Below are 20,037 nucleotides of genomic sequence, written 5' to 3'. Positions count from 1 at the left end.
GGTCATGTTTTTCAATAGCCTTATTCTGACTGAAAGCCTGAAAGCTTCTTGGAACTTCTTGATCTCTGCAGTATAAAATCAGAATTAAATGAGAAACAGGAGTTCGACAGGTAGATACACAGTCCGCAAAAATCTCTTCAGGATGCCAATTCCCCAGTTCACTTAAGACCTGGGGAGAAACCCTAGCTCAGCAGAAGTTGGTGTGAGTTTTTCATTGACTTCAACAGATTCAAGATTTATCCTTGATATTCTGAGAATAAAATCTATGAAGTCCACCTCTCTCTAGGTGTTCTGAGTTTATTGTTACCATAATGGAAGTCAGCACTTCCCCCACAGTGCAGAGTAAAAAGCATTCCAGCTGGGTAAGAATTAGACCTTATAAATAGGGTTTTTCAGGCAGATGGAATCACAGTCCACCCAAACCAGGAGGTATTTATCACAGAAAACAGCTCTAATTCCATATTAGCATGTTTTGTAAACTCCAAATTCCAGATTTGTTTTATTCCTTTTAAGCCATTCTGCATTCCCTATCTGGAACTCAGTACAGTGCAGGTGGGATTCATCTTACCTGGCTTTACATTATCACAGCATGAGTCCATGCTGGTTACTTAGGCTGCCTTTTTCTCTATGAAGCACAGTAGGCACTTTCAGAGTGCAGTTCACCTGGTCTGTTTTAGATGCAGGAAGAGAATCAAATTATGCCAATAAAACTCTGATCTGCCTTCAGAGGGATGGCAAATCCGTGGCAGAAATCAACTCTCCAAATGGTACTTTGGTAGAGTATCTAAGTCACGTCCTTATTCATTCTGCTCCTCCTGCTTGCACTTAGAGTTGTGCTGCTGGATAAAGCCAGAGTCACCAAGTACATCTCTATGAATAAAGATGGATGGTCATTGGTTTGCTGATTGTTTTGGCGCAGCCTGGAACTTCAGTTCCCTAGAAGAACATTCTAAAATGTAAATTAAAGTGTACCTCAGTAAATTAAAATGTACAAACCTCAAGAATTTCAAATTAAACAAAAAATACTCTTATATAGTCATGAAGGAATCTCAAAATAGAATTCTTTCAAACAGAAATGTTTTGAAAGTGAAATGCTTTGGTGTCTAGATCATGTCACAGGACTCAAAAAGGACAGCAGGAACTTGTACAAAGTTTTTAATTACCATCACAGTAGTTAGGGTATTCAGTGGTGACTCAGATATGAGACCATTCAGTTATAAGTAGTCATTTACAGATAGTAACTTCCAACATAGCTGAAAGAGGCTCACCTTAGAAACCCCAATTTGCTAGTGCTTACACTTCAGACGTGCTTTTAAAATCAACGTTCTGAATGACACTGCAACTTTCAAAACAGTCTTCAAGTTACTAGTAGAGTGCTCTAAGCATTTGGTTAGTGGCCAAACCAGAATATGCAACATAGGGGAGGGTATCTGTGTAACATTCCCATTTGAAAGGTACATGGCCTGGCAAAGGTTCCAAACTCCCGCGGAATGTTCACAGCTGACACTCTTGGCAAAAGAAGTCCTTTCCGAGCAGCATTAAGTTCAGGCACAATGCTTCCTCCTAGCATGATCTGAGCAGCATTAAGTTCAGGCGCAGCGCCTCCTACTCCTCGGCATGTTCCTCCGAGCTGCCGGCACGGTTCCTGCTCAGTTCCCGTAAATACCTTACCTCTCCATGCATTTCCTTGAAGCGCTGGGCCTTGCAGGAACGGGGGGCGCCGGGCGGGCGTGGCTGCGGCGAAAATGACGCCGCCGTGTCCCGGCCATTGGCGGTGCGGGAGGTGTATCCCGCGGCCGGCTCGCGGTTGGCTGCCGCGCGGGGCGGTGGCGCCGCTGGACATCGGCCGGAGGAGGGGTCGGGACTGTCCGGCCGTGCCTCCCGCTGCCCCGCTGCCCGAGGTAGGTACGGCGCTGCCTGGCGCTCCCGGTGTCAGCGAGCGCTTCCCGGTGCCTGCCGCCCTCCCGCGACCGGTGCCGCCCGCTCACACCGCTTCTCCCGCTGCCCGAGTCCGCTCCCTTGCCTTTCCCTGCCTCTCTCCGTGGGATTTGTTTCCCTCTCACGCGTGGTCCCTGCTGGCGGGAGGCCCCTCGCTGTGCTACTCGGCGCTGGCTCAGCCCCAGTGATGCTCGGAGTGATGTGAAGCGCACCCGGCACGGGCGCTGCGGCCCCGCCGTCACCCGGCGTGCTGGGGAGGCCAGGGAGAGTTCCCCGGCGCTGCAGGCTTGGAATGCTGAAGTTACTTTCGCTTTTACAACGGGATATGGGTATCTCTGTGGCTGAGCCTGAGCACACACGGGGAGGTATGCAGACCAGCTTCTGGCCTGCCAGAGGTCATCCGGCTGTTTGCTCACTGCCCCGACTCCCACTGTCTCAGGACAGGGCAGTGCACTCCCGCTGAAAAGAGGCGCTTCTATTCTTGTGGGACGCCTCTGTGTGAGGGAAATTTGCTTCACTGCAAGTTTGGGTATGAGATGCAGTGTGTTGATTATAAGCTACTCTTATTGTTACATTTTAGTGTGCAGTTACAGTGACATGGCATGTCAAGGCTTCCTCGTTTTTGAGAGGTATTGACATGCTCTTTGAGGATCCTCCTATTATGCTGAAAAGCAGTGTCACAAAATAACTCCAACTTCTGTACGGTAACTGCTGGTAGACATATCTAGCAATCCTAGGAAGGCCACACTTGGAGCTAATGTAGATGACTCTGTGCCTCTGTTCATGCCTTCCTTTGTGTGCCAGTTTTTCTGTTTCAGCAAGCCTGGAGTTAAATAGGACCTCTTAAGTCTTCAGGTGTATAAAGATTTTACAAATTTGAGGCATGAGGACGAACAGGATTTTCCAAGCGATTTGGATACAGAGATTAATGTAATTATCAGTTAAGATTGAGTTGGAAACAAAGTTCACATTTTTGAAGCCTCTATCTTTGACATCCACATCTTTTAATTGCATAAGTATTTTAAGTCCTTAGGCTCCTGGATATTTGGTGCTGGACCTGAGCAGAGCTCCTGCTATTTACAGCAGAGCTAAGTGATGGCACATATGTTTCACTGGTAGTGAAGAGGAGGAGACAGAAAATAAAAGGATATTCCTCTGCATGGGAATCCATCCTAATGATGGTTTTCCATTTTGCATAAAATTTGGGCACACATATGGTGACTGCTGAGCAATAGTTAAGGTCTTGATCTTGTCTTCCATTTTTGGCTCATGTAAGAATTAGTTATGTAAAAATACTTAGTGTTGGTCTTACATATTGGGTTTTCTCTTTTAATCAGCTGCTTGCATTATAGCCTGTGTCATGCTTTCTTTCTGTGTGGTTGTTACTTCTGACTGTTTGTGATACAAGCCTTTGATAAGTATTTGACCTTTGCATGTTATGGTGGCATATTATGGTACCAATATAATTGGTAACTTTAAGTTTCCAGCATTCTTTTTAAGCCTTGTAATTAAAAACTTGATGAATTGAGCACATTAAAAGCCTTCCTTTGCAGTAGTAAAAACAATTAGTGAAATTGAAAATTTGTCTGTAAGGACACCCCACCAGACCAAGATGCAACAAAGCACACTGAAAGTAAATTCATATCTCACAAAAGTAGGGTGTAAATAGAGTATAAATTATCTGGTTTATGTTTTACAGCAGATGCTAAAGGAGACCAGAACTTTTGCACAAAAAATATTTGAATCATACATGTACATGTATTATTTTATTACTTTGTCTTTGCTGCCATCAGGCTTTACCATGCTCCGAGCCTTTAGTCACACAAATGGTAGGTGCATGTTCCACCATACTAAGTGTTGGCATCATCGTAAGTCTGTGCTGGCAATCAGGAGGGAAGATGTTAATGCATGGGAAAGAAGAGCACCTCTAGCACCAAAACATGTTAAGGAGTTGACAAAGATGGGATATAAGGTCTTGGTGCAGCCGTCAAACCGGAGAGCCATCCATGAAAAGGTAAGGTCCCATTTTGAGAGAGATAAGGAAAACCATAGTTCAGTTATTAACCATAGTACAGGAAAAATAATACTCAGAGGCTATTAATGAGAAAACATATAAAGAAATAAAACATAAACATGTAAACGTTGTTGTTAAATGAGGAGTCATTATGTGCTAGTAGAAAGAAAAAGGAGTAGTTTGTTTAGCCTTTTAATATAATGTTGACAGAGTGGTGGGGTTTTGGAGTTGTTTTTATTGATTTCTTGTCCTGTCATCAGTCTCCATAGAAGTTCTAGTTGTTCTTGAAGTAGAAAGTTGGGAATTCATTTAATATTGGTGCTTTTGTCTTCTGTTTGTACAAAGGCAACAACTCTAAAAAACCTCATATTTTTTTAAAAGAACAAATTTGGTGAATCCTGTTCTTGCTTCAATCCCATTCCTCATGTAAAATAGGGGTTTTTTTCTTTAACACTTATGAGCTTGAGGACAGAGAGCTTTTACAGTTCTTGTAGCAGCGGTAATACTCTGCTGTAAGATATCTGAGAAAACAAAAATTGAAACATAAGTAGGGAATTAGTGATCACTTGCACATATCACCTTTTAATTAAGGCACAGTGCTGGTTTTCACCAAAGCACAGATCATACTATGCAAAAATATTCCTTCAGAAGTGGCTCTTCAGCTTGGACTTAGCCTTATACAATTTTATAAAATCAGGTGTCATCAGTCTTCAGATTAATTTGTCATATTTCTCTAAATTATTTCAGCACATTATAAAAGACTCTTCATTATTGCAATGCTACAGGATACTTTAAATTTAGTAAAATATCATTTTCGTAGTATTTTTTACATTTAAGATGAAGGATTTTAATTACACATAATTATGTTTTGGCCTTGTATAATAGGATAATAGCATGGTATTTCAATTTGATACTTGATACCTCTTTATCAAAGAGATTTATGACTATAGCACATGCAGTTACTTGTTTCTCCTTTGTAGAATTATCAACTTTTCCTCTGTTTTAGTTGCTGAGATCTGAATATGAAAAAGCACCGAAAAATTTACTTTGATTTTTCTCTTTCCTAGGAGTACATCAAAGCAGGTGCCATTATTCAAGAAGATATTTCTGAGGCTTCTCTGATAATAGGTGTGAAGAGACCTCCAGAGGAAAAATTAATCCCTAGAAAGAACTATGCCTTCTTCTCTCACACTATTAAAGCCCAAGAGGCAAACATGCCCCTTTTGGATGAGATTTTAAGACAGGTAAATTGTGCCATAGTAAAGACCCTTGACAGTTATTATGAGGTGGAAACTGAACCTGGTGCTTCAGTGTGATCAGGAGCTTGCTGCCTAGTCCACTTACTTTCAGGACGTGTATTCCAGTAGTACATTTGGCTAATGAAGACTGGTTTTAGTATCCTTTCCTGGAGCTGAGTATTTCTTCCTCAGAGAATCTTGTGCTTGCAGTGTTACTCTGTTCATGCACATGAGGCAGGTGAGTTGTGAGCATGGTGTGCTCAAGAGAGGCTCTTTCTATCTGAGCGCTAAGAGTTGTTGGAAAGTTACTAAGCTGGAGTGTGTATTGGTCATTACAGAGGAAGGCAGACAGTTCACTCAGAAAAGAGCAGTCCTTTGGCAGAGGATATGAATGGGCCTGCAGCATCTGGAGTGGCACATTGGCAAGCTCTGTGCCAGAGGGCACGGGCAGTGCAGAGACTCTTTGAAATAAGAATTCAACACAGCCATTATGTTTTTATTTTTATACTTAAATCTTGTTATGATTTAGTTGCCTTTTTTATATTACCCATCAACCTCTATCACGAAGGATGACAAAAGCATGTGAAAAGGTAGTTCCTGGGAGAGCAATGTGCCACTGACTGCATTCACTGAAAAATTTGATACTCAGTTTACTGTGTATTTTCAGGAAATTCGACTGTTTGACTATGAAAAAATGGTTGATCATAAAGGAATGCGAGTTGTGGCCTTTGGAAAGTGGGCCGGTGTAGCAGGTATAGTGCATAAAGTAAAGGCAGGCTTGCAACAAGTAACTTCTTGTAATACTTCTGGTTGTTCTGTGTTTCCTAAAAGTTGAGGCTTGCAGTGTGTTTTTAATTCTTGCTTTTAACAACTTTTTTCCACTCTGATTTGCTCCTCCTCCTTTCATGAGACTACATGTCAAATAGTCCTGTGGATTCCTGACAAATCTGATATTTTATGTTGTCTTGAAGTCCTGTTTGTCCATTGAACTAATTTGAAGCAGATGAAATACCAAGAGATCAACTTACTAGGTTTTTGGGAAAAAAAGGCTGCTGTCAGTCCTGAGAGCTTTAACAGCATGTTTGTCACTCTGATATACATTTACACTTATTTTTGTGGGGCATGGTTCTCATTCCTTTCTACTGAACTTTAACTCTGTTTCTTCAGAAGACTCTTATCTCCTTCTTTGGAATCTGGTGATGTGGATGCATCTCATAAAAGTATGTCTGAGTATTAAATGGTGCTGAAATGCATAAGGTGGGCCAAGAGCAGGTTTAAGGTCATGGGCTGCTACTGAATTTCTCCTTCTCTGGTTTTATTAGACTTTCTTTAGAAGTATAGTATTACAACATGGGAAAAAGATCCAAGATGATTTTAGACTTCAGTCAGTCTCTTCAGTTTCTAACTGCATATTCGTAAGTAACACTGATGGTCTGATTTTTATTTTTTTTTTAACAACAGGAATGATCAACATTCTACACGGATTGGGTTTACGATTTTTAGCCCTGGGACATCACACTCCCTTCATGGTAAGAGTATATGTGTATATTTTTGTCTTTAACAAAATGACATTTGGGCATCTGCTAATTATCTGTATTTGAATGTGGAAAATATCTTGATGGTTCTGTGCCTTTGATTTCAGCACATTGGGATGGCACACAACTACAGGAATAGCAGTCAGGCTGTGCAGGCAGTACGGGATGCTGGATATGAAATATCACTGGGATTGATGCCAAAGTCAGTGGGGCCCTTAACATTTGTGTTTACAGGCACTGGTAATGTTTCTAAGGTAAGAATTGTCTTCAAAATGAAATGCTATATTATTGTTAATAGAAATCCTTGGCATTTGATAAGTGTCAGGTTAAATGGGCTGATGGGTTCGTTTTGATTGCTCGGACTTCACATTTTCCTTTTCTAGCAAGAATTTTTAAGTAACATAGACTAAAATGTTTAAGGTGAGATCATGCCTGACAAGGCTGACACACTAACTTCTTATCATGAAAAATGGATTAAATCTTACTGCTTCTCTCTCCTTTCCCCCCTGCATGATTTCTGTCTCACTTTCTTCCCACTGTTGACTCTGGTCTCACAAAGTATGTTGAAGCACCCTAATAAAGTATAGGGGAAAGAGTTATTTTTTCTTATATTTGTTGAGTTTTTATATCTGTATAGCATTGAATTGGCTTGGTGGACTTTAGAGCTATTTTCTGTGACATGGGAAAAGGCTTATTCCTGGCTTTGGCAACAAAGATCAGTTAACAAGGCTCCATCTATAAAGTGAAATCACTGACCACATAAATGCAAAAAGATGGTGTGTTTGAAAGGCTTATGTTTGTGATCACAGCTCACTGGGGAAGTCATCTGGTAGTTCTTGGCCTGGTTGATGAGGAGTGGCTTCAGGGGTCTTCCCTAAAGAGAAACTGCTCCTCAGAGTGCAGTTAAGCTATCTATTGTGGCTGAGTTGAGGCCTCCCAGCTCAGCCATTAGAAACATGAACCAGGCATTGGATTGTGTATTAGGCAGTCTGCAGTAGTGTGGAATGATGTAAATTTCTTGCTTCCTTGGCAGCTTGGTTTTGGGTAAGCAGGGGTATATGTTAAACACTGTGTCCATCTTTGAAGATGTTCTCTGTCAGGACTGTCAAACTGTGTGTGACATTTTTATATATGTTTTCAAATACCAAATAAGTGGTGTTACATTACATTTATGCTCTGCTTATTCTAAATCATACTTCATGGTTTCAGGGTGCTCAAGAAATGTTCAATGCCCTCCCATGTGAGTTTGTGGAACCACATGAATTAAAGGAAGTTTCCAGATCTGGAGGTATGCTGTGACAATAAAGTGTTTGAAAACACTGGGAACACTTTTTGTGCAAGTATAACAGCTATTTTATTTTTTTTTAACTTCAGACCTCAGAAAAGTCTATGGGACAGTGTTAAGTCGTCACCATCATCTTGTAAGGAAACGTGATGGAATATATGATCCAGTAGACTATGAAAAACATCCAGAAAATTACACTTCTCGCTTTCATATTGATGTGAGCATCTCTTGTGTTCTTTTATGAAAGGTTTTCCAGAGAGTGTTAGTAGTTACTAAACTTTTGCATATTCATCATTTGAGAGAACATTAACTTAAAATGCTAGACCAGGGGCTTTCAGATTCTTAAAGTACTAAATAAGAACATCAGGCATCTGTAACTTTCTTTGCAGGTTGCACCCTACACAACTTGTTTAATTAATGGCATATACTGGGAGCAACATACTCCTCGCTTGCTAAGTCGACAGGATGCTCAGAAGCTGCTGGTGCCAGTTATATCTGCTGATGGTTCAACAGAGGGCTGTCCTGAGTTACCACACAAGTAAGACACCTCATTTCATCATGCAGCACCATGATTGAGTTGTAATGTTAGGCAATTTCACCACAGTTTCTAGTAAATTATAATGTTTCTTACATTGTTCCTCTTGCATGTTTTACAGTGCCCCATTGACTGTGCTTTTGTTCTTTTGTGCTTTGCAGTCTTGTTTTCACAGTTTGGAGTTTTTGAAAACATCATAGTACAAATGATTCACAGGCATCAGCTGTCTTTCTGCAGAGGTAGTTCTGCCCTTGATCCACATACATAATCCAGTGTGGTATCTGGGAATGTACCTACTGCTCCAATATTGCTAGAAGTTTCTCTGCCCAAGCAGAGTTTTTGGGAAAGTTCTTCCTACCGTGTCATTTAGCTTGTACAAGTCCAATCAACTGTTCCTTAACACCTCTTATTTCTGCAGCAGATAGTGGAAATGTTCACAAACCTGAGACTGAAGTGTGGGGTGCAAATCAAGGGTTAGTCTCCTTTCATTGGGGGTGAGAGCCACCCTTTGTCTAATAGCCCTGTGTAATAGTTCTTTGGGAGACTGGCTCAGTCATGGAATTGGGGAGGACATATAAATGTATTCTGGTGAGGAATCACGTCTTTGTCTCTTGTCTGCCCACTCTTGATGCCTTTCTTTCTCAGAGACAGCTCGAGGGATTTGGCAGATGGATAATAAATGAGAGGTGTTGGCAGTACATGGAGTAGAGAAAAAATGGTGGATGAACAAATTCTCCCAGTCTTTGAGAAGTTACACATGAAATATGAGTGCTGTTGATGTGAATGCAAATCTGATGACTACAGTAGGGCCAGATTTCCATTACATTTCCAGATATCATTGTTTGTGTTTTGTTGACTTCTAAATTGGTTAAGATGAATGAAGCTACAAGTCAGATACATTTTCTCACATTTCTTTTATTTCCTGTTCACTTGTGGCCTTTTATAACTATCTTTCTTAGTAATTCGTATAATGCTCTATTCCATTGTCTTTTTTGTTTAATCACTTAGACTTCTGGCAATATGTGACATTTCAGCAGACACTGGAGGATCTATAGAATTTATGACAGAGTGTACAACAATTGAGAATCCATTTTGTATGTATGATGCTGACCAGCATATCACTCATGACAGGTGGGAGAGCCCTTACTTATTATTGCTTTCCAATGTAATTTTTACAGTGAAATATTATATTGAAAAATCATGTGCTTAGAACACTTCTGAAAGGTGGTACCTTTCAAGTACTGAGAAGTAGTTTAGAAGAGCTGTGTTCTCTCTTTCAGTGTTGAAGGCTCGGGGATTCTAATGTGTTCCATTGACAATCTGCCAGCTCAGCTTCCTATAGAAGCAACAGAGTACTTTGGCGATATGCTTTTCCCATATATTGAAGAGATGGTAAGGTCTTATGTGTCCGACAAGAAGGTAAAAGACTTGGACTTTGGTCTGGTTGTTTGTTGCTTTTCTGGTCTCCTGTATACATTCAAATGGAATCTGCTGTAGAACATAACTGACATTGTACTTCAAAAAAAGAAAAAAGATTTTGAAGTCAATCCTTTCAAACACAGTATGAACGAGACATTAATGACCTGGATGTCTTAGGGATTTGTCAAGTACGCTTTCTGTAGGCAGGAAACAGACTCTGGCAGGTAGTTCATTGCTTCTGGACCCTGCAGTAAATGTCTAAGTCTGATTTTCTTGGGCACTCAACATTCGCTTACAGTCAGACTGCTGTTTGAATTCCTGTATTTTCCTAAAAGTCAAGTGACATGAGTATGGCCAGAAGAATTTCAAATTTATAAGATATTGGTATTGTTGCATGCATTTAAATGTTGCTTGAGATCTTGATGTTTTATTTTGAAAATGTAATGTGTAATATGACCTGATTTGAAAGAACTTATTTCCACAGCTGTCATCAGAAGGCTCAGAACCTCTTGAAAAACAGAATTACTCACCTGTTGTTCGAGATGTAAGTTTTTCAATTTGGTGCTCTTCTTGTCTTCTTCTGCTTTGAAATACATAGATACATAAACCCCTCAAAATTTGTTTCATATACTTTCAGGCAGTGATTGCATCCAATGGCTCACTGACACCTAAGTATCAATATATCCAGAAACTGAGAGAGAGCAGGTAATGTATAGCTTTTTACACACACACACCCTTTTCTGCATTCTGTCTCCCCTTTTGAATTTATTTACTCTTGTGGTTTAGTGGAATGCATCTATATTGCACTGTGTCTAAATTTGATGCTTGATGATTTCCCTACTTCTTCATGCACATTGCCTAAATCATTAACATGTGTTGATAACTTATATTGAAGTTGAGAAAATTATCATTTTTCTCTTTCTTGAGTTATGAAAGCTTTTTTACCAGAGAGAGGCAGAAAACAGCCACATGCCAGTATTACTCTGTAACTCATCCTTTTGAAATGGATGTAACATATAGTCATTTGAAAGGAATGGCTGAAAGCAAAAGGCTCTTAAATATACCTTGAATCTAGTTACATCTTGTATGACTCAAGTGCTGTGCTGTGTAGTTTGACAGTAAGTGGGTACCTCTGGCTTCACATTCATGGTCAATGAGAGCTGCACTGTACATGATATAAAAGTTTAAATTGATCTGACCATAAGCACTGCATGCATTATGCACTAAAAACATAGTTTGTTGACTTCTGCATCCCAAACCTTTCTGCTTTCCTTGGGGAACTTTGAGATTTGTGGTCATGAACACGTGCATGATGTACTGTAGGTGCATTTTCTACACAAAGTAACATGCTGTTTGCTTCTCAGAGGCTTCAGTTCAGAGTGATTTTTGTTATGTGCTGTTTCAGAGACCTCCTCAAGATATTGTCTCAATAGCAAATTTTCTTATTCCTCACACAGCCTAATGATCTAAATTTTTTGCTTCCTCTATAATCCCTTGCATGGTCTTGTGCAAACTACCCTGAGAATCTGGAGACTTCATTCCAAAGGGGGTTTTTGTGGGTAGATTTTTTATATTTCTGCAGATCTGTGTGTGTATTGTATGTCATGTTCATTTGTTCATTGGTATTGTACACTTAGCTGTTGGAAAAGCAGAACCTGCTAACAATACCCTCCTTTACTTTGCAAACTTTGGGGATGATGCAGATGAAAGCAGGGGTTTACTGCTTGAGGTGTCATGGTTTAGGTAGAGATAGGCTCTTGTTTAAAGCCTATAGGAATGATGTGCCTTGTTATTACTGTAACATAGTATGATGCTGTGTCCAGTTCAGTTTTTGAGGGCTCTATTTAGACTAATTGCTAATACCCTTTCAAGTCCATGAACGTTTCAGACATAGGACAGTCAGACTGTATGAGCTGAACTGCCTTGGGTACCACTAGAATGCAGAAGCATTTTGATTTACCAAATTCATTTTCATCTTTACACCTTTACTTGCTTCTTAACTCCTACTGGTTTCCCATCCACAGCTGCAATGGCATATCACCGTGTGGGCCTCCAGTATTACTGTTATTTTTTCATAGATCAACATAACTGAATTATTTAAACTCATATATAGAGAATAGGCATAATCTGAAATGTTTTTTTTCTGGACCCATGTAGATTCTGTTCCCATAATTGATGAGTCATTTGGCAGCTCACATTTTTGACTGTCCTAGAGTAGACATGCTGTGTTTGGTCCAAGTGTGACCTCATTCTAGACACTGGAAAAGTTTTTAATAAATATGAAAAGTTTGATTGCAAAATTCAGCTCACTTTCATAGAGGAAGTCCTTCCATTCATCAGCACTCCAAGCTGCATACCACTTCTGCTCTCTAAAGGGTAGAGAAGTATTTTTCTCTTGCCCTGCCCATGAGTGTGTAGCTGTGGAAGATATTCTATTAGAATAGGTAGTAGTAGGAGGAAAGTCCTTGGGTGATGGGCTTAGAAGACTTTCTGCGAATGTATTAAATCATGACTTGACTTTCTATAAAAAGAATAAAATCTGTAAAACTTTTATGAAGGTAAAAATTTACAGTAATCCATAGTAATAATTTAGATAGATTAGAAAGTTTTACAACTTAATGCAAATTTAAGCTAAAAGGAAAAATAATTATAAACAACCAAAATGTGTTTTCCAACTATAATTTATGTGTTTCTGAGAACATATTTAAACAACTGCAGCATTAAATTATTCTAGTTGGCAAATAAAATGCAAAATCTGCTGTGAATATATTTTATATTGAAAGTCATCAGGAGATCTATTAAATTTATTTATGAGAGTACTAATAGTTTGGTTGAAACACTGTATGATGATTTTCAAATCTGAGTCCTTGTCTGCAATGATGATTTCTTAATTGGGCATTAACTTTTATTTGACTTTTATTGACTATCATGTTCCTATGATGGACTAATATGAGCCTAGTATAACTTACACAAAATACACTTTCACCAGAATGGTTTTGCGTACTTTAAGAGTTACCTGTGATGTAAAGGGAGCTAGATAGAGACTGAAATCCCTTTCTGACAGCCCAGCATGACATAGACAGCTTGGTGGTCCTCCCGTGATCAGGTTACAGGAATTTGGCCATTGGAAAAGATGCAACTGAGGAAAATTTTGATGAACAGCCACTAACAATTCAAGAAGCAGCAGAGATGTTGATGGATCGGTCATGTTTATGTTAGAGAAAATAAATTAGAAGTTACGCAGCAGAAGAATGGAAGCAGTACTAAATGGTGCTGGATCAGTTAATTAGGAACTTGACTCTCGGTCTGAGTAGAGCTCTTGGTTTGTAGACTTACTAAAATATACTTCTGTTAACCTTAGCAGCTTACAGTTTCCTTCTGTGTGGTTTTTAATTTTGCCTGTAACACCTTCTAGGGAACAGGCTCAGTCGCTAAAGATGGGTGATAAGAAGAGGGTTTTATTGCTTGGATCAGGCTATGTTTCTGGCCCTGTACTTGAATATCTCACTAGAGATTCCAACATTGGCATCACAGTTGGTACGTAAGAATTTGTTTATTTTCATTACAAGATTGTGTCTTACTGAAACCTGCTAATGTGGCAGAACCTTTCTCATAAATAATAAATGGATGCTATACTGAGAACAGATAAAGAAAATCTTTGTTATTATGCACAGCAGAAAAGGATTTTGTAGCTTTGTGAGCATTTTGGGTTTATATAATTGATTTGAAAATTACATAGCCACGTTAAAAATTTACTGTTTGCATGTGTAATCTGTAGGGAACTTAGAGGTATTTTTTCCTATTTGAGGCTTGGGATTGTTTTTGTAGCTAGTAAGTCAGCTGGTGTTTGGCTGTGTTTTCAGCCTCAAACAACAAGATGATGAAAATGTTTTTATGGACATCTGTATGAGTGAAGTCTCTGCTGTTTTTATAACCAGTGCCCTGGTGGTAAAACTTCTCTGACCTTCCCATGAGCCCCACATGCCTGCTTCTTTATTCCTCTGTTTTGGTTTTATCTGTAGCATGTTTCAGGCTGGGGATCTCAGTAGCTGTTTTCCATACTCTGACTATCCTGATTCTGTGACTTCAGATTTAAAGCAAAGGCTGTATTGCCTGAAAGATACTTTACTGGGAAGTGGTTTCACTTAAAACTTACAGTTATATTTCTGTTGATTTTTGTTGTTGCTTTGGTTTGTTTTTTCCCTTCATGCTATTTTCATACTTGGCTGCTTTTGGTACCCTTCATGGTGATAACCATAGTACTTTTAACCCCTGGGAGAAGATTTACCAGGAAGAAGTGGGGAACTCTAGGAAAGCTGCACTCTGGTTATCAGTACTGCCTGAGGTGGTGAACACGGAAGGATTACAGCAATGTGCAGTGAACATCCCCTCATCAGTACAGAGGCTGCATCTAGTTCCTGCAATACAGTAGCAGGAAGGGAAACTAGGTGAACTGGAAGATGTGTTTTGCCAAGCACTGAGCAAACATAGCAGGTGCCTCTTATCTGGGTAGCTTAAAAACATGCAATTTCTACAGCTCACACTCGGAAGGAAAGAGACACAAAGATATTACTTGTTTAATATTTGACAGGAGGCAAGTAGGTGCAGAAAGCACAAAATGCACATCACAGTGCCATATTTGGTTTCCTACTGTCAGGCTACACCACTTTAAATCCAAACGTTGGAAACCTTAATTGGGAAACCTTCATGTAATCAACTTCTTTTAGTTTGAATTTGTGGATGATTTTGCCTAGCACTTTTTCTCAGCACAATTTTACTAGTAGAGTGTGGAGAATCACAATCCAGCAATCTTTATTTCCCATTGAGTGTGGAAAGGTCATAAGGAAATAAGGCCCTAACTTAGAGGCACAGATGCTTTTAATTCTCCATAACCCTGTGCCCCACCTGCTTCCTTCTTTGGCCACTCCTTATTCCTGGCTGAGTTCTCTCTGTTTTGTGTTGGCAGCCGTGGTGAGACGGGGCAGGAAACCAGTGAAATGTGGCAAATACTGGCTGCATTATCATGGATCTTTTTCAGTTCTGCGTTCCTTATAATGGTAGGGAAGTGAAGGCAGGCAAACACTGGATTTATTCCCTTTAGTTATAATATTATCGTATGCATGATTGGTAGGAGTAAGCCATAGGGAAATATTAAAACTAATCAGATTGAATCTGGGCCTTTTAGTAATATTTGACCTAAGCTAAAGCATAATGCTTCTATCTTTGTTACATTAAAAGTGGTGAATGATGTGAATTGTTTTTGCTTTAAACTATTAAACTGTTCTTCATTGTAAATAGGAATTCTGTTAAAGTGTATTAAAAAGGAGTGTTTGAAAGATTTCTTTTTAAACCATAGTTATCTATAAATGTATGGCTATGTAGAATGAGGGATGGACTAAGTTTTTCTAAGCATGTGTTTGTTTACTAAATCTGTTGGTTAGCTGTGTTGAACTTGCATGTTCATCTAGACCTTGAAACCAGCTAAGGTTTTCTTGTCTCACTTAAGCCAAACAGAGCTTGAAAAGGAAAAATAAATTTTCCTCTTTAGGCTTTTTTCCATCCTGGACTTCTAGTCAGCTTCTTGCTTTTCAGTGAAGTAGTCTGAGCTTTTGCAGAAATAGATACTACCATCAAAAACTGATTGAATACTTCACCTCTGAATTGAATTGGCCAGGTTAGAGAAGTAACTATTTTAGAACCAGGCAAAAATATGTACTACATAGTGACCTAAAATACTTTAGGTCTCAGGATAAATTGTTACACTAATTGAAAATGGTTGTTTTTCAGCAGGATGATGCTAATCCAAACATGGTTTACTTTTAAAACATATTGGGCATACAATTTTTCTGCTGCAATCTTCCCTCAAGAGTCAGTGCAATACAATATTTCATTAAAGTGGAAAAGAAGGGAGATAACTTCTGGTTTTGTGTGAATAATTTGTGTTGACTTAGTCTGCTGATAGGAAAACTGCAGCTAAAACTTTTGTCAAGTACTCCAACAAAGCTGCTAGTAAGTTGCAAGTCTGTTCTCATTACACAATTTAGCAGTGAGTGGTTCTTTACTTCTGAGAGTAAGTAATCCTTGTAGATTCTTATTCTTGAGTTATAACTGGTTTGACACTGGCAATTGATAATAAAATTGACTATTTAGGGGAAGTAAAGTGCTTTATGCCTGATTTCTCTTCAACTATTAGTGAAGGAAAACGTCCATGCAACTGTTTGTCTTTGGGAAATATAACGCAATTATACATGGGTGTGCTTAGGACTTAGCTTTGTCTTTAGGTAACGGTTTATGCATTTTACTTTTAAAACAGTATCTGTCATGAAGGAGCAACTTGAGCAACTGACAAAAAAATACAGCAGTGTTACTTCAGTTCATATGGATGTCCTTAAGCACGAGGAAGAGCTGTCCTCTCTGGTGAAGAAACATGACCTCGTGATCAGGTCCGAATTCTGTGTAAAACATGATTGGCTCAAAACTAAGTCATGCTGCTTCTTTCTCCTAGTTGACTGATCTAAATCAATACAGTAACTTTTTTTTAATGGCCAAGAACTGGGGTCATATTTGTAAATATAAGTAGTTGTAACTGGCCAGTGCCTTCTCATGTACCATGGCATCAGGACTTTAGAAAGGGTTTTGTCTGCAGCATCTCTTCTGAAGTGTTCACTAGTTACGTGGACTCCCTTCCACAGGCATTTGTGTGAGGGGCCGGTTGCATCCACAAATATATGTGTCCCTGGGATCAAATGGGCATGTTCACAAGAGAAGGCAAAATTCTGACACCTTGGTCATTCCTCCTGAATATCCCATTAAGAAAGAATTAATTCCAGGTATTGATACAGGGAAGGAAATAACTTCATAGTCCTTACCTTTCTGTTTCTTTTGCTGTGGATGTCATGAGTGTTGTTTTCATTCCATGTAGAGCATGCTTTTCACAAAGTACTTCACCAAGAGCTTTGTAATGCCAGCTTTCACGGGTGTGGTTTTGCAGCCATACCTGTTTAGAAGGTGGCTTTGGAAAGAGGTCAGTGGTTTGCGTTTTACAGAGAAGTGTGACAAAAGATACTGTTTCAAGAATGACTCCCCTACTATTTGGTGCCCTGTTCTGAGTGCATATAACAATGCTGGCCTGATAGGGTAGTACTTCAGTTATGTAGGTATGAAACTGCTCAGGGTATGACTGTTTTTTTGAGCTATTACTTGAGCTCTTTTGTAGGCATACAAAAAACATTTGTGAGTGTCTTTCTAGTGACAGCATAAGTAACTGGTTGAATTTTGATGTTGCATAATTCTCCTTCATTTGTAGTTTGCTACCTTATTCAGCACATCCTTTTGTTGCTAAGAAATGTATTGAGAACAAAGTGAACTTGGTAACAGCCAGCTACTTAACACCAGCTATGAAAGAACTCCAGGAGAGGTAGGTGTGACAGTAGCATCTCTTCGGTTTTGCTTTCTTTTTTAGCATTTTCTGAATATTTTGCAGTCTGTTACATCTGCAATGCTTGGTGTGAATTAGTGTTTTCTGTGTTTTTTTCTCCTTTCCTTTCTGTGCTGGAAGACTAAGTACTTTTCCCCAAAGGTGCATGTGGCAATGAGGAGCAATGAGTGCATACCCAACCTCATTATACTAGTGCTCTAAACACTGAAATGTACTTTCCTGCATGCATCATCTTATTTCATGTTAATGTTCCTTTTCCTCTCCCCTCAGACCTGTCAGGATCATCTGATGTTCAAGTTGAGCAGCTGGGCTGTCCTATTCTAACAGCAAGCTTGTTTGTCATCCTTTGCCTTCCCCTAATAAAAACTCATTCTTGGCTTATTGTATCTACAGTAATCTCCTTCTTCGTGCCCTTCTTTTGGATAGGCACACTGTATTATTCTCAAATTGGTGACAGCTCTAACTATTGTAATGTTTCTGTTGTCCTACTTACTATGTGCTTGGGAGTTGTTTTGGCGTGGGGCTTCACTAGGTGCTCCTCTCAGTCGTGTTACCAGAAAATCTGAAGCACATTCAAGTGAGATGAGAACTGTACATGCTGTGTCTTTACAAAAGATAAAACAGAAAAAGCTAGACAGGTAGAGAACCAGTGTTGCAGACAAGGAGGGAGATTTAGGGGCCCTCCTCCCCTTCTTGCTGACGTCATGGCATGCTTTCAGGAAAAAAAAAAAAAGAAAAGGCACTTCTCATTTATCAAAACACAAAGTGATTTTGAAAATAAAATAAATCCTCAGTTTGTGGTGATAAATGAGCTTCTCTGGGAGTGTCGGCACCTATTAGAAAAAAAAAAAGAAAACTCTAATACTTTTAATTTGGGAAAGTAGGCCTTTCAATCCCTCTCACCTGCAGGACCTCTTCAGGACAATTAGGACTATCTCTGTGCTGCCCTCTGCATTACTACCTTCCTGCATTATGGCACTGTCCAGGAGAGTGCGGGATGTGCGGGATGTGAGGAATTTCTTTTGCCACCAGCCCTTAGGTCTTGCAGTGAAGTAAGAGAATCAAAAGTTAGAAAGCTCTCAGACAGTTGTCATTGTTCAGGTTTCAACATCTGCTTTTGGTTTTTTTGTTTTCCACAAGCTGCAGATAGAGACCAGAATTTACTGTGGGGAAGATTCACTGGGCCTTTGCTGGACAGATTTACCGAATAAAAGGCCAGTAATAATGAATATTCTGATGGCTCTGTGTTTCTGTTATTTTTAGTGTAGAAGCTGCTGGTATTACAGTTGTCAGTGAAATGGGTTTGGATCCTGGTCTTGACCATATGTTGGCAATGGAATGCATTGACAAGGCAAAAGAAGTTGGTGCTACGGTAAGGTTAGCAGGTAGTTCTGCCAAATTTCTATTAGTAAAGTTGGTTTTTTAACCCCAGATGAGGTGTAACAGACTCTGGACATTTTACTTTTTCTGGTGCTTGGAATTTGGTAGATACTAATGTGTAACTGATATGTGACAGATGGTGGACATTTTACTTTTTCAACTAAGATGGCCATGCCCCAGTGTATGTTTTGGTTTCCTCTCCTTTATGGACAGTGTCTGCAGCGGGACAACTTGACACTGTTGCTCAGTGAAATTGTTTTGTTTTCCCCTTTTTACTGTAGATTCTTCTGATTTGGCCCATTTAGGGGATAATGTCAACAGAAATTTTAAGAACTAATGGGGATTCTACAGGGTAGCTCTGTGCCATTTGCATCCTGGTCTGTCTTGTCTTCACTGTTTTTTTCCTGTGGATAAATCTGACAGGTTATATCCTACACTTCTTTCTGCGGTGGCCTGCCAGCTCCGGAGCACTCTGACAATCCTCTGAGATACAAGTTCAGCTGGAGTCCACAAGGAGTGTTGCTGAATACAGTTCAGTCTGCCACATATTTAAAAGATGGAGAGGTGAAATAATGTGAATATTTTTATTTAAAGCCAGACAAAGAAGGTGGTATTGGGCTAAGAAGGGAATTGGAATTTGTAAGGTGCTATTTACTTTCAAACCAGTGTCAGTCAGGTGCCTAAGCCAGTTGCATACATGACTTAGTCCCATATTTGGGGAATGATGGTGACTGACTGCTATCAGCTTAATTCTTACTTACTACATGGAAACTGATTGCAAGGAGGGAAGGTGTTCTAATAACTAAAGCACTGGATTGGAGTTGGTTTTCTGGGTTCAACTTCCAGACCTGTTGGGTGTTGCTTTTGCCACTTAATTGCCCTGTCTTTGGCCCTGTGAAACAAAGGTGAGAGTGCATCCTTCTACTTGCTTTTCTATCTAGTCACGTTTGTAAACCAAACAGCTTCATTTTGTAATTGTGCAGTGTATAGCAGAATTCTTGATTTCTTTTTCTTTTAGTGCAACCTGTAGTACTGAGTGGGTTTTGTGAAGTGTTTTTTTATGTGTTTTATATATGATCTGTTTTACTGTTTGTGCAACCTCTCAAATGGCACTGCATCTGTTTTATGGAAAGATTGTAACTGATTTGTGCAAAGCTATTGCAAACCATTATCACAATTCCTGTTTCTAGTACTGTGTTTCTACTGTCACTTGCTCAGAGTAGTTACTGCAATATTGCCTTGTATAACCACTGTA

At 39.5% G+C, this 20,037-nt stretch overlaps 1 protein-coding gene across 2 annotated transcripts in view; it reads left to right on the top strand.

Annotated features, from left to right (window-relative positions):
* The first annotated feature begins 3,161 nt into the window (after positions 1-3,161).
* The window catches only part of AASS (aminoadipate-semialdehyde synthase), a 43,360-nt gene continuing 26,484 nt past the window's right edge, over positions 3,162-20,037 (top strand). Inside the window, exons 1-17 of one of the 2 annotated variants that reach the window (XM_064656130.1) lie at positions 3,162-3,952; positions 5,020-5,196; positions 5,858-5,942; positions 6,652-6,719; positions 6,833-6,979; positions 7,935-8,013; positions 8,100-8,227; positions 8,400-8,548; positions 9,554-9,676; positions 9,826-9,937; positions 10,449-10,508; positions 10,602-10,669; positions 13,380-13,501; positions 16,278-16,407; positions 17,271-17,381; positions 18,666-18,774; positions 19,206-19,346. In XM_064656130.1, coding sequence (XP_064512200.1) covers positions 3,641-3,952; positions 5,020-5,196; positions 5,858-5,942; positions 6,652-6,719; positions 6,833-6,979; positions 7,935-8,013; positions 8,100-8,227; positions 8,400-8,548; positions 9,554-9,676; positions 9,826-9,937; positions 10,449-10,508; positions 10,602-10,669; positions 13,380-13,501; positions 16,278-16,407; positions 17,271-17,381; positions 18,666-18,774; positions 19,206-19,346 — 2,121 coding nt within the window. In that variant the 5' untranslated portion in view covers positions 3,162-3,640. Of the gene's footprint in view, positions 3,953-5,019; positions 5,197-5,857; positions 5,943-6,651; positions 6,720-6,832; positions 6,980-7,934; positions 8,014-8,099; positions 8,228-8,399; positions 8,549-9,553; positions 9,677-9,825; positions 9,938-10,448; positions 10,509-10,601; positions 10,670-13,379; positions 13,502-16,277; positions 16,408-17,270; positions 17,382-18,665; positions 18,775-19,205; positions 19,347-20,037 lie in introns of those variants that run through there. The other variant, XM_064656131.1, reaches the window with a different exon arrangement.

Source organism: Pseudopipra pipra, chromosome 5 (assembly GCF_036250125.1).
Source record: "Pseudopipra pipra isolate bDixPip1 chromosome 5, bDixPip1.hap1, whole genome shotgun sequence".
Lineage (NCBI taxonomy): Eukaryota > Metazoa > Chordata > Aves > Passeriformes > Pipridae > Pseudopipra > Pseudopipra pipra.
The sequence above is the reverse complement of the archived record's forward strand: the minus strand, read 5'-3'. Positions and strand labels throughout refer to the sequence as shown.